The 15,027-nt window shown below is 46.6% G+C and overlaps 1 protein-coding gene across 1 annotated transcript in view; it reads right to left on the bottom strand.

The window, feature by feature from the left end:
- The window catches only part of trappc14 (trafficking protein particle complex subunit 14), a 36,952-nt gene extending 36,706 nt beyond the window's left edge, over window positions 1–246 (bottom strand). The window contains 1 exon segment of the mRNA XM_056284286.1: window positions 90–246. Within this exon segment, the coding sequence (XP_056140261.1) occupies window positions 90–246 (157 nt within the window).
- Window positions 247–15,027: the final 14,781 nt, after the last annotated feature.

The following is a 15,027-nucleotide window of genomic DNA, read 5'->3' on the forward strand; positions in this document are numbered from 1 at the left end:
ATCTCATCTCATCCCCTCTTCTTCCATCGCCCACTCGCCTGATTGCGGCGTAGTCTTACCGGGTCCCTGTTCCGTCGGGGTGCCTCCGCTGGAAGCGTCTCTGCACCGCAGCACAAGGAGAAAGCGCACCGTTTCCCCCAGATAAAGGTGACTTCTTCGGGGTAAGGTCCGATACCGTGCCGGATCTGATAAATCTGAGATTGGCACCGCGGGGAAATACATGAAATACTCGCATTGCGACTCCATCATTTGAACCATATTGCCGCAAAAGGAAACGTACTACGAGACAATCGATTGTCACACAAAAAAATGGATTCGTAGGTTACGGGGGAAGCTACTCGCCGATAAATGGGCTTATAATGGCGTGGATGTTCCGTGCCTCTTCATTTGTTGTTTCGTTTCCTCCACAAAAGCTTTTGAAATGATAGAGAATGATGAGGGGGTCTGAGCCGCCGTCTGCTGCTGCATTTCTCCTCTGCAGTGATTGGCTGCAGTGAGAGGAAGGCCACGTGATGCACTGAACAGGCTCTCAGAGGATGCTGCGGCCTGAGACGGGCAGACAGACAGACAGGCTGGCAGAGAGGACGATAGATCGGAAGAAGTCAAGTCAATTTTATTTGTATAGCCCAGTATCACAAACTACAAATGTGCAAAGAAAGTAAGAAAATGAAAACAGAGAACGAGTAGTTCTCTTTTGCCGCTGCTTCTTTAACTAATGTTTGTCTAATCTACGTTTAAGCAATGACTGCATCCTTTGTGCTTTTGGGTCGAAGGCATCAAACTACGTTAAATTAGCAAATCCTTAAACTACGCTTGTCTTGGATTTATAAATTACTATCATCTTATTTGGAGAGCGCTACGTTTTGTCAATAACAGGGAAGGAAGTAGGCCTATTGAGAGCATTACCACAAGGAATGTCCTTAGCATCACATTAAGAGGATGAGTTTATCAAAGACGGCCCTTTTACCATTGAAGATGGGGAATTTCTGGCAAAGCCGTGAAACTTACCAGGAAAAAAAATGATGAAAGAAATGTTTTCTTTTATACATAGTTTGAATTCATTGGGTGAACATAAAAAGACACATTGTGTAGCCTTCTGATAGTTTAGAAATCTCAAACCATTTAAAATGGTTTGAGATTTTCCCAGGTTTCCCAGTCATTAAGGTTGAATTTAAATGACTTAGATTTAAAGGTGGTGCTGGGTCATAGCGAAAACCTAATATCTACGCAGCAGTTTATGTTGACTAGCTGGGAAAAGCGGAGCTCATGAGAAATCTCTTCTCAAAACTAAGATTGAGGATTGCTAGATGAGCTCTTTGTTGTTAAAGTACAACAACAGGGCATGCCATTGTACAGTGCAAGGACGTAGCTTTGGGTCAAATATTTGAGGGGCTGGGGTCAACACCTGTATAAGGGGATCCAGGGCATATCTGGGTATTTACCAGGGGAACGTTTTAACCTATATGCTGTGTTCCAGCCAATGTTGGATATGGGAAGTTCCTACTTGATATTTTAACTTTCGATGATAAAATGTTCCAATCCAGAGCTCGAAAAGATTGAAGGGAAACTTCACCGTTGTCAATGTTACCTCCAGTCATCTGTCATCAGTAATGCTCACCACAGCATCACAACGGCTGGGAAGGTGGAAGAAAGCTGCAGCAGAAATGGGCCCCCAGTCGTCTTTGACTCCATGCCACTGGATCCCGACCCAAATCCGTCAAGGACCGTGTGGTGGCTGTCAGTGCACCAGTCTTCCCATGTTTAACAAAGTCACCTACAGGCGTTCTCCAGAGGAGAGTCATACTCACTTCAAGTGACCACCGATGATGATGAGGTCCAAAATTTAGTCGCCAATGATGTCATTAGTGGGCAAATTTTACTTTTTATTTTGTCTGTCTCGGTCATGTCTCCAGGGGAAGGGAGCAAGGCACAGTTGACACAAGTCCATCATCTTACACCTGGACTGGTTAATAACCACTAATTCATTTAGATTGTGGTAGTTTTATTAAGTAAAATACAAAAAAACAAAAACAAAAAACAAAAGAAAAACGTAAATGGCCGTCCATGATGTAACATGGTGGACAAGGACATAGCATAACAAGGACATATTTCGCGATATTTTGGTGGAGTCTACTGTGCAACCGTAGCTGTAGCAGCTATAGTATACTGAGGAGTCAGGGGAGAAGGAGCAACAGCATGAGCGGTAACAGCAGATTCTCCTGTCAAACAAGCAGCCACAGCTGTGGCTTACAATGACCTGTGAAAAATGTGCACCACTGCTTACTGAAACAGAGTCGTTGTGTTGCCATGAACTTCGCTGAGGGCAATTTTTGTTTGATGAAAAAGAAAATCCAGAGGGAGTGCCAGTGTGTGTAACAAACCATGACAGTTTTAGTCCACATATGGATAGTGAGGTTTTGGAGACATTTTTTGAGATTTCCAAGATGAGAAGAGTTTTGTCTTGATGCATGCTCCAGGTAAGGAAATCCCTGAAAGTTGAATCAGTTGATCTGGACACGTTTATTGAGAGAGAAATGTTTCATCACTCATCTAAGTGACCTCGTCAGTCTCAACTGACTGCAGGTATCCCCACCCTTATAAACAATACAGTGGCATAACGACTGAAAACAATCATCGGTGTCATATGCAAATTGCCGTGACCATTAACTAGAGTTACAATGGCCATGTGTACTATTCACAGAGGATTGGAGAATGTTGGCAATCACAGCATTGTAATAGACCATCTACGTGAAGAAGAAACGACTGTCCCTGAACCGGGGGGGGGGGGGGGCAAGAGTACATTTGTCGCCATCTTACAATGCTGTGATTGCAACTATTCTGCAATCCTCTGTGAATAGTACACATGGCCATTGTAACTCTAATTAATGGTCACAAAAATCTGCATATGAGCAACACAACATCCTGTCCTTGGACCCTCTCATCGGATAAGGAACAACTCTCTAAAAGAAAAAACCTTTAACAGGGAGAAAAAATAGGAATAAATCTCAGGGAGAGCAACAGAGGAGGGATCTCTCTCCCAAGATGGACAACGTGCAATGGATGTTGTGTTTACACAATTTACAGAATACAACATTGAAAGAGGATAACAGAATTATGATGGAATTATAACATTTATGAAGAAGATGATGCGCGGGATGCCAAGCAGTGTCCAGACGCCACCGGAACAGCCCAGGGCCCAAGCCACATGACCAGCATCACCATTTAAAAAAAAAAAACAAACAAAAAAACAGGATAACAAAAATTATATGGATTTATAAGATATATAAAAATAAAATGTGATGAGGGGAATGCCAAGCAGCATCCATGACACCATTCACACACAGAAGAAGAGAAAGGAGAAGACATCATTCAGAGAGAGAGAGAGAGAAGACATGTGAGAGAACAGTTTGCAGTAGTCATTAGTCGTAATCAGTTAAGTCATCAATTAGTCATAATCTATACGCTATAATCTCGTCGGCAGAACAGTGGTTGGTAAATTAATTGAGAGAGAAACCGACCTGCCATGCAGTACAGGTTGTGAAGCACTCAATTTAAAAGCAACTAGTTGTAAGAAGGCAAAAAGATGAGTTTTAAGTTTGGATTTAAAGGACTCAAAAGACTAGTTGTCTGATGACAGCAAGCAGGTTATTCCACAAGAACGTGACACGATCGCGAGCCAGAGGATCCGCCGCCAACAGATGACATTTCCCTATCGACCTGCAATCAGCCAGTATGAGTGGCACCTGCATACTGGTTGGCCTGCGATTAAGTGCACCTGTGCTGGGGACTATTTGACTGGGTGCTTTGCAGACATTCCCGGTCGAGTCTTGCTGTAACGCAGTGTGTTTGGACCCAATTGCAGTGAAGAGGCAGAGGAAGTTGGTAAAGTACCAAGTCTTTTTACTGGATTTCAGAACAACACAAAATAACAAAAGACCACTGCCAAACAGGGCAGGCAATAACGCAATCTTGAATGAACATAAATACTAAACTAAGCAAACACCCTCTCACACAGAGGAGGCCGATGAAACACTTTCACGCAGAGGAGGCAGATGAGATGCTCTCACACAGAGGCAGATGAGGGCTCAGGATCCAAGTGCTTCCATAGACAAACGTGAAGCCTCTCCAAGACTTGACCGGGAATGTCTGCAAAGCACCCAGTCAAATAGTCCCCAGCACAGGTGCACTTAATCACAGGCCAGCCAGTACGCAGGTGCCACTCATACTGGCTGACTGTAGGCCGATAGGGAAATGTCACCTGTCGGCTGCTGATCCTCTGGCCAATGATTGTGTCAGAATGGGGCCTGACAGAAAAAGGCCCTGCCACCAGCTGACTAATTTTTACCTTTGGGTACACACAGGAGCCCTGTATTTTGAGAGCAAAGAGCCCGAGACGGAATTTACGGTTTAAGGAGATCAGACAGGTAAGATGGGGCAAGCCCATTTAGGATCTTATAAGTCAGCAGAGGCACATTGTATTCTGATCTAACATGGATAGGAAGCCAGTGAAGGGAGACAAGAATTGATGTAATATGGTCAAATTTCCTAGATTTAGTTAGCAGCATTCTGAACCATGTGAAGACTTTTAGTACTAGGATGTGGCAGACCTGAAAACAGAACATTACAGTAATCAAGTCTGGATGAAACAAATGCATGTATTAAGAGTCTCTGTGTCAGCCATGGACAGAAAAGACCGAAATTTAGCTATGTTACGTAAGTGAAAAAAGGCAGGCTTGGTGATTTCTTTAATGTGCTTATCAAAGGAAAGGCTAGGGTCAAACGTAACACCAAGATTTTTGGCTGACACACTTTGTAAAACCACAGAACTGTCAATTGTTATCGTTACTTGATCAAACTGGTGTCTGTGTCTAGCAGGGCCTATGACCAGCATCTCGGTTTTATCCGAATTTAAAAGCAGGAAGTTAAGTGACATCCAATTTTTCACAGTAGCCAAGCAGGCCTCTAAATTAGTCACTTGAGTATGATCATCAGCCCTTATAGGCACATACAGCTGAGTATCATCAGCATAGCAATGGAAATTTATTCCATAACTGTGTATAATTTGGCCAAGAGGTGACACATAAAGAGAGAAAAGTAGAGGGCCATGAACTGAGCCCGGAGGTACACCATATTTATCATCAGAGAATTTTGATGTAATATTACTATAGCGGACACAATGTGTTCTTTCAGATAAGTAGGACTTAAGCCAAGAGAGAGCTAAGCCAGAGACACCAAAATTCCATTTTAATCTGTCTAATAGTATACAGTGTATACAGCCTTTGACAATGGTGTCAAAGGCTGCACTGAAGTCCAGTAGTAGAAGCACAGAAGTGGAATCAGAGTCCATAGCTAGTAAAAGAATGGTCATCACTCTGGTCAGAGCAGTTTCAGTGGAGTGACAGGGCCTGAAAGCTGATTGAAAAGGTTCATATAGATGATTTCTTCTATATTGATCGAAAGTTGTTGATACACAACTCTCTCTAGTACTTTGGAAAAGAATGGAAGATTAGAGACTGGGTGATAGTTATTAAGAGACCCTGGATTGAGGTATGTTTTTTTTTAAGTAGAGGTTTAACCACAGCTGTCTTAAAACTGCTGGGAACAATGCCAGTAGCAAGTGATAAATTAACAATGTCTAGCATTGTAGCTCCCAGAAAAGGCCAGAGGTCTTTAAAAAGTTTTGCTGGTAAGGGGGTCAAATAGGCAAGCCGTTGGTTGAGAAGCTGACACAAACTTAGTCAAAGTATCAAGAGAGATAGTCTCAAAAGCTGTGATAACAGGGACTATCAGTGACTCATTGTATGTATAGATATGAATTTGGTAAGACAGGATCTGCAAGAGTAGCTGGAGTTGAAGAACTAATTTTGTTTAAGATCTCATCAACCTTATTGCAGAAAAAAATCTAGAAATCCATGGGCCGTGAATGGTGAGCAGCTAATAGACAGCTGCTTTCTAGTACGTTTAGATAGTGTCAAAGAGAAATCTGGGATTATGTTGATTAATATTGATTAAGTGAAAGAGATACGCTGCTTTTGCAGCAGATAAAGCACGCTTGTATTTCAATAAACACTCATGCCACGATAGGTAAAAAACTTCCCATTTTGATTTTCGCCATTTATGTTCCAGTCTCCTACAGGCCCGCTTAAGAGCACGTGTCTCGTTGTTAAACCGGGGTGTAGGCCTTTTTAGTCGCCTAGCTCTGGTCGTGAGAAGTGGAACTGAATCGAGGAGACTAGAGAGGGCCACATTTAAATCACTAGTGAAATTTCCAAGAGAGTCAGTTACCACAGTGAAAGGGGCCAAGACTTCGGGCAGCTTGCTGGCCAAATGCAGCAACAGTGGAGGGACCAATGTGGTGAGTGGCAATTACATCTGTGCTGACATTAACTGGACAGGCCAATAATGCTTCAAATTTGATGAGACAATGATCTGACACAGCAGATGTGGTTGGCAAGACATTCAGATCAGAAACAGCTATCCCTTTAAATAAAACCAACTCAAGTGTGTTACCCCTGCAATGAATCGACTCTTGAACAAACTGAGCGAACCCAAAAGTATCAACTAGTGCCAGAAAGGCTTTACTTAGAGGATCAACAGCCTTATTCAGATGAATATTGAAATCAACAAGAATTAGAATCTCATCAGAGTGAGTAACAAGGCCTGAGACAAAATCTCGAAATTCTTCAAGAAATAATAGCCAGGAGGCCAATAGAGTATCACAATTTGGACTAAGCCGAGTCTATTCATGGCTGAGGGAGATGGACCGAGAACAAGAGCCTCAAAAGACTGGAATTTAGATTCAAGTCTAGAAGTCAGATTGAAAATAGATTTATTTGTTAAGGCAACATCCCTACCTTGTTCATTTGCCCGAGCTACATTGGCATAAGTATAGTCAGGTGGGGAAGTTTCATTTAAGGGAAGGAAAACGTTTGGTTTCAGCCATGTTTCACATAACCCAATCATATCGAAACTGTGTTCAAGAATCAGATCATTTATTAGTAAGGCTTTGGTAGACAATGATCTGATATTTATGAAACCAAATTTAAGCATGTTGTGGAAGTGATCAGTAATAGGCAGAACTTTAGAGCTACCAATAGGTGAAATATTAATTGGAATTAGACACCTTGTTGACAATTTTAACAACCAACACTTTGGACAATATGTGGTCACATTTTTGATAACATTAGCTTTTTGGTTCTGTAGATTATTAGGTACTTGGTTGCACATTTCATCACTACCGGTGGTAGGAATAATTATTAGATTATTGTGATTCACACATGTAGGAGAGGAGAGCTTGGGCGCAATAAAGCAGGTTAGGGAGACAGTCTCAATGTTATAGACCAAGCTATCAGTCTGATAATCTACATTATGAGAAATTCCCTGACTAATCCTATTAATTAAACTACTTGACTCCACATCCGCACTAGATTTAAACCTAGCAGGCTCTCTAATCACCTGCAACCTGCTGAATGATAAGTCCCTAGTGTCAAACTAAACGTTAACAGCTATCTATATTGCTAGACTAAAGAGCGGCGCCGTTGCCAGTAGGGTGAATGCGTCCGTTTTCAGCAAGTAAAGGCGGCCCCAGAAAGAAGGCCAGTTATCAACAAAGCCAAATCCCTGCTCATTACAGTTACGATCCAGCCATCGATTCATTTAGGTGAGCCTACAGTGCATCTCATCATTACCCCTCACAGGTAAGGGACCAGATACAATTAATCGATGCTGACACATCTTTCTGGCTAACTCAAGCGTTCTGACTAGACTGGCTTTTGTGATCTCTGATTGCTTCATCCTAGCATTATAGGTGCCAACATGAATAACAATGTTGCTGAAAGTAGTTGTGCTGTGGGCTTGGGTTCCCTGACTCTTCCTCCGTGATGCCAGCACCCTAAGATTATCCTCTATGTCGGAGATTCTGGCCCCGGGTAAACAGTGAACCAAGGCTGCCGAAGCTAATCTAATATTGCAGGTAATGGAGTCTCCTATCACTAGCGTGCGTTGCTTTACTCTGTCATTAGGAGGGGAGAAGTATGCTGCCCAGTAGGACTACCAACAGGGCTGGTTGTTATATCTGGTTAGGTAGTGTTCTGCCCTAATCTGACTTGTATGATTAAGTACTAGCAGTTACTGTGCCTTTAAGGAAGGAGAAAAGGACTTGTACCGATTGGCTAGACAGAGGGACCAAGCTGCAAAGGATGTGCAGCAAGTTAGGGCGATCAAGGATAGAGATGGAAATGTGCTGACAAGCGAGGAGAGTGTGCTAAGAAGGTGGAAGGAATACTTTGAGGGGCTGATGAATGAAGAAAATGAGAGAGAGAGAAGGTTGGATGATGTAGGGATAGTGAATCAGGAAGTTCAGCGGATTAGCAAGGAGGAAGTGAGGGCAGCTATGAAGAGGATGAAGAATGGAAAGGCAGTTGGTCCTGATGACATACCTGTGGAGGCATGGAGATGTTTAGGAGAGATGGCAGTGGAGTTTCTAACTAGATTGTTTAACACAATCCTGGAAAGTGAGAGGATGCCTGAGGAGTGGAGAAGAAGCATACTGGTACCGATTTTCAAGAACAATGGCGATGTGCAGAACTGTAACAACTACAGAGGTATAAAGTTGATCAGCCACAGCATGAAGATTTGGGAAAGAGTAATAGAAGCTAGGTTAAGAGGAGAGGTGACGATCAGCGAGCAGCAGTATGGTTTCATGCCACGAAAGAGCACCACAGATGCGATGTTTGCTTTGAGAATGTTGATTGAGAAGTATAGAGAAGGCCAGAAAGAGTTGCATTGTGTCTTTGTAGATTTAGAGAAAGCTTATGACAGAGTACCGAGAGAGGAGGTGTGGTATTGTATGAGGAAGTCAGGAGTTGCAGAGAAGTATGTAGGAGTGGTGCAGGATACGTATGAGGGAAGTGTGACAATGGTGAGGTGTGCGGTTGGAATGACGGATGGGTTCAAGGTGGAGGTGGGATTACATCAAGGATCTGCTCTTAGCCCTTTCTTGTTTGCAATGGTGATGGACAGGTTGACGGACAAGATCAGGCAGGAGTCTCCATGGACGATGATGTTCGCGGATGACATTGTGATCTGTAGTGAGAGTAGGGTGCAGGTTGAGGAGAGCCTGGAGAGGTGGAGGTATGCACTAGAGAGAAGAGGAATGAAAGTCAGTAGGAGCAAGACGGAATACCTATGCGTGAATGAGAGAGAGGACAGTGGAATGGTCAGGATGCAAGGAGTGGAGGTGACAAAGACATCTGAGTTTAAATACTTGGGGTCAACTGTCCAAAGTAACGGGGAGTGCAGTAGAGAGGTGAAAAAGAGAGTGCAGGCAGGTTGGAGTGGGTGGAGAAGTGTGTCAGGAGTGATTTGCGACAGAAGGGTACCAGCAAGAGTTAAAGGGAAAGTTTACAAGATGGTTGTGAGACCAGCTATGTTATATGGTTTGGAGACAGTGGCACTGACGAAAAGACAGGAGGCGGAGCTGGAGGTGGCAGAGTTGAAGATGCTAAGATTTTCACTGGGAGTAACGAAGAAGGACAGGATTAGGAACGATTATATTAGAGGGACCGCTCAGGTTGGACGGTTTGGAGACAAAGCAAGAGAGGCAAGATTGAGATGGCTTGAACATGTGTGGAGGAGAGATGCTGAGTATATTGGGAGAAGGATGCTGAATATGGAGCTGCCAGGGAAGAGGAGAAGAGGAAGGCCAAAGAGGAGGTTTATGGATGTGGTGAGGGAAGACATGCAGGTGGCTGGTGTGACAGAGGAAGACGCAGAAGACAAGAAGAAATGGAAACGGATGATCCGCTGTGGCGACCCCTAACGGGAGCAGCCGAAAGTAGTAGTAGTAGTAGTAGTAGTAGTAGTAGTTACTGTGCCTTTAAGAAAAGCAGGGGGCAGTGTGAATTATGGCAAGGTGGAAAGTGTCGTGAGTTGATGTTAGTCAAGTAAAAGTTATAAACGTGGCTCCCGGTGTGGTCATTGACTGAACATAATATTCGGCGAATGAGGATGGCTGGCTTCGTTCTATCGCCACCGCCACAGCTCCTACCCGTTCCCGGTGACCCAGCTGTTCCCAGGGACCGATGGATATTGTCGTTTGATGACTATTTACTGGCTCTGGGGCATTCGGATTTAGCAGCAGCTAGAAAATATGCGCTCTTGCAGCACTGCCTTGGTCAGGAGGAGCAACGTATTTTCACTACACTCTCGGTGGCGGATGACACCTATGGTGCGGCTACCAAAGCACTACAGTCCCATTTCAGCTCAGGAAGGAGCCGACGTCTGCACCGGTATGAGTTTCGTGAGAGAGCCCAGAAGTCTGGTGAGTCAGTGGGCCAGTTTGTCTCTGCCTTACATGGGCTAGCAAAGCATTGTGACTTCGGGGCTTTGGAGGATGGACTTATAGTTGATCAGCTAATAGAGAAAACGTCTTGTGCTCAGCTGAGAGAAAGACTGTTACTCGAACCAGAAATCATGACATTATCTGACGCTATAGTGATTGGGAAGCAGTTGGAAACGGCTCTGCTGGAAGCACACAAGTTCTCTTGCACTGTGCAGGAGCCCGTGATGTCACCGCTACCAGCAGTTCACTGCTTAAACGTGTCTCTGTTTAAAGTACCTACTGTTGCTCAGGAGACGGCAGGGGCGGCTGACATGGACAGTGACAGTTTTGATGTGCAAAGAGTTGCAGACAGGGGGACTAGGGAGAGTGGGCCCAAGTGTTGTACTAACTGTGGCTCCACAAAGCATGTATCTCGGGACAAATCATGTCCTGCCCTGGGCAAGCGCTGTCATAACTGCAACAAGATGAATCACTTTGCACGCTGGTGCCGCTCCCCGCCTGCAGACTCACAGGCTGCTGCAGTTCTTATCAACACAGTTCAGAGCCAGCAGGCCTCATTCAGCCACTGCACATGCCTTGTGGGCGGAGCCTACATACCACTCCTTGTTGGCATGGAGGCAAAGGTGTCACTGCTGAACAGACCCACATATGACCGGCTTTTCCGTCACGTGCCCCTGGAAGCAGCAGCCAACTCCCTGTCGGGCTACAGCCATGCCCCCATCGCCACTTTGGGAGTAGTCTGCCTTCTCGTGGAGTATTATCACCAGTACGTCCCTGAAACCAGGTTGTACATCACACAGAAAGGGAATAACATCATGGGGCTAGATTTGTTCCATGCCCTGGACTTTACACTGACTGACGCTGTGGGCCTGCGTGTCCTGCAGGTCTCCACCTCCTGGCCCGAACATTACCCAGAACTGTTTGTAGGACTGGGCTGCATGTCTGGGTTTGTGCACCAGCCTGCTGTGGACTCAACGGTCCACCCGGTAATCCAGCCACTATGACGCATTCCCCTGTCCTTCCGGGATGGGGCGGAAGAGAAGATACACTGCCTGCTGAAGGAGAACATCATCGAACTAATCAATGCCTCACCCTGGATGTCCAACCTGGTGATAGCCAAGAAGCGGGGTGGTGGACTGCGCCTCTGCGTGGATCTGACGGACGTCAACAAAGCCATCATCCCTGACAAATACCCCCTGCCCACAGCTGAGGAGCTGACTAGCTATTTCCATGGCTCCACAGTTTTCATCAAAATGGATTTACGCCACGGCTACCTGCAGGTTCCTCTGGCACTGGCCAGCATGGACTTCACAGCTTTCTTCTTCACATGTGGGGGTGTTCAGATACAAGTGCATGGCTTTCGGGCTGTCATCAGCCCCAAGCTGTTTTCAGAAAATAATGCCACGCATCCTAGCTGGCATTGCAGGGGGTCGCCATCTACCTGGACGATGTGGTGGTAAACGCAACCTCCGCCACACTGCACGATACTCACCCGGAACAGGTCTTCCAGCGCTTCAAGACACACGGGGTCACACTGAACATACTGAAGTGTGTGTTTAGTGCCAAGGAGGTCGAGTTCCTGAGTTTCCGGCTCTCCAAGGGGGGTATTGCCCTAATCATGTCCCACACGGAGGCCATTCTGTCCCTGCCGGACCCACAGTCACCATCCCAGCTGTCCTCTTTTCTGGGGATGACCGCCTACTATCTCCGTTACATGCCACACTACTCCAACTCAATGGCCCCCCTGCGCCAACTGCTACGGAAGGATGCTGTATGGGACTGGACCCCAGCATGCTGGGAGACTGTGGGCATCATCAAACAGCAGCTCACATCCCTGCCCACTTTGGCCTATTTCAGCCTGACTGCGCCCACCATAGTCACGTGTAACGCGTCCGGGGTCGCACTTGGTGCAGTGCTCTCCCAGGTCCATGAGGGGGTAGAGTGTCCGGTGGCCTTTGGCTCGCGGGCACTCACTCCGGTGGAGCAGACATACTCAGTGGGGGAGAGGGAAGCTCTTGCCTGCCTGTGGGCATGTGAACGTTGGCACGTCTACCTATACGGCAGGGCTTTCACTATCCGCAAAGATCATCAGGTGCTGATGGCTCTGCTGGTCACCCGAGGTTCGGGGCACAGGCCCATGAGACTACGAGATGGGCAGACAGGCTGAATCAGTACAACTTCAGACTCGAGTTTATGCCGGGGCGTACCAATACAGTCGCTGACCTCCTGTCCCGAGCCACCTCTCTGACCCAAGAGGTAAGAGGGGCAACGCCAGAGGATGACGACGACGACGACTGTGTCCACATGCTGCATGGGCCCCTCAGCACAGTAGTCACCCTGGCCGAGCTGCAGCCGGCCTCGGCTGAGGATGAGACACTCAGAACCCTTCGTGCCTACGTTCAGGATGGCTGGCCTGCCAAGGTAGATGACAGGCTGCTCCCCTACCATAAAGTCTGCAATGAGCTCTCCTGCTGGGGGACGGTGTGCCTCTCCTGTGGCCACCGCACCATTGTACCAGAGACTCTAAGGGCCAGAGTGCTGCAAATGGTGCATGATGGGAATCTGGGGGTGGTCAAGGTGAAGCAGCGCTGCCGAGACACCGTGTGGTGGCCTCACATAGTCTCTGACACAGAGGAGCTTGTGCGTAACCGCACCTGCTGCCTTCTGAGTGGGAAAACCAGCCAGCCTACCACAGCACCCCTCACTCCAACCCCGTGGCTGTCCGCGCATGGGAGCACATCCAGATCGACCTCTGTGGAGAGGTCCATGGGGCACCTGTGCATGCCCGCTACTTGCTGGTCATGCATGACCTTCACTCGAAGTGGCCAGAGGCCATCGAACTGGGCCGCATCACCTCACACACCATCATCGACCGCCTCGATAAGCTGTTTGGGTGCTGGGGCCTGTCCAGTGTCATCACGACGGACAATGGACCCCGATTTGCATCGGTGGAGTTCTCAGAGTTCCTGTCACTGCGGTCAATCAAGCACATCAGGACAGCAGTGTACCACCCGGAGAGTAACGGAGGGGTGGAAAGACTGAACAAAACTCTAAAGAATGGAATTCGAGCTTGTCTGGGGGAAGGGAAAACCTTCAGCACTGCACTCAGCCAAACTCTCCTGACCATTAGGACATCCAAGCACTACACCACAGGGGTGACACCGGCTCTGCTCATGATCGGGCGGGAACTAAAGCAACCATTGGACTGCTTGAGAGCAGAGCCAGCCACTGCACACGAGAGCCCAGGGCTCCAGAAAGCCAGAGCTCAGGTCCGAAGCTCACAGGCCCGGATGAAACAGAGATTTGATGCCTCCCGCCGAATACAGACTCCCTCTCTGTCTGTGGGGGACTGGGTCAGGATCAAACACGCCCATTGCCAGAACAAGCTGCAGTCATACTGGTCGAAGCCCCATCAGGTGACTCAGAAGCTGGGACCAGCTACCTACAGACTGGACGATGGGACTCATTGGCACTCAAACCGCCTGGGTTGTAGCCCCTACAAACCCTGCATCATCCCTGTCCCCAGCTGTTGCTCTCAGTTGGCAGCCCAGACCGGAGGCAAACTGGGTGGGTGGCAACCCACTGCCATTGCCAGGCCCTGCTCCCCAGCCTGCTCGCCCTCAGAGGGTGAGGGTTCCGCCTGTCTGGCACAGGGACTAAGTTATGAATGGTTAAGGGACATCTAGGGTAGGGACTGATATGTTATGGTACTTTCTCAAGGGGGGTGGGGGGAGAAAATGTTATATCTGGTTAGGTAGTGTTATGCCCGAATCTGACTTGTATGGATAAGCACTAGCAGTTACTTTAAGAAAAGCAGGGGGCAGTGTGAATTACGGCAAGGTGGAAAGTGTCGTGAGTTGATGTTAGTTAAGTAAAAGTTATAAACGTGGCTCCCGGTGTGGTCATTGATTGAACATGATACTGGTAAGTGGCGAAAACCGGTTTGCAGTCGGGAGAGGTGACTGCAGACCAGGCCACACAACCGGTGGCTTGCTCTTGCGAACCTTCCCACACTGGTAAACAGAGACAAACTCTGCTGCATCTGCCGATGAGGCTGAGCTAGTGCTAACAATAGCAGGTCTGCTGTTAAGCCCGGGGCTAAGGCTATCTGGTGTGCCCGTCACATCTAACGTAATCCTAGCTGAAAGAAGCTGCTCTAACTCACGGACATGTCTTTCTAATAAATTAGCCTAATTAAAACCATCGTTTTAATTAGGCTGTTTTGACTGCGAATGTAATGGAGCTAACTGCTAAACTAGGCTAAGCTCAAAGCCAGTTACAAACTAGGAACGAGAAGCTGCCTACTAAACACAAGAGTCGTATGAGAAAGAAAACTAGAGAATCAAGCAACAAGTGAACGAAGCACAGAAAATAGCTAAATCAGAACAAGATGAACAGGTTAGGGCAGCATATAGAGAAGAGATAGTAAGAAAATAAACGCGGTCGATCTCACGAAGCCGCCTCTTTTTTATTGCATTTCTTATTCATGTACAGATCAATTTTACAAAAAGAAACGGAACATAAAAAAATAACAAGACAACAAGACGGGATATCATACAACAATCAACGAGGCACTAAACAAATCCATTTAAGGCTTTACAACTGTCTACAGTTTTAATTGCTTTACTATTCTTCAAACCACGTAATGTGTCAATATAATATCTAAATTCTATTTTAAATTGTTG

Source organism: Lampris incognitus, chromosome 8, assembly GCF_029633865.1.
Source record: "Lampris incognitus isolate fLamInc1 chromosome 8, fLamInc1.hap2, whole genome shotgun sequence".
In the NCBI taxonomy this organism is placed as follows: domain Eukaryota; kingdom Metazoa; phylum Chordata; class Actinopteri; order Lampriformes; family Lampridae; genus Lampris; species Lampris incognitus.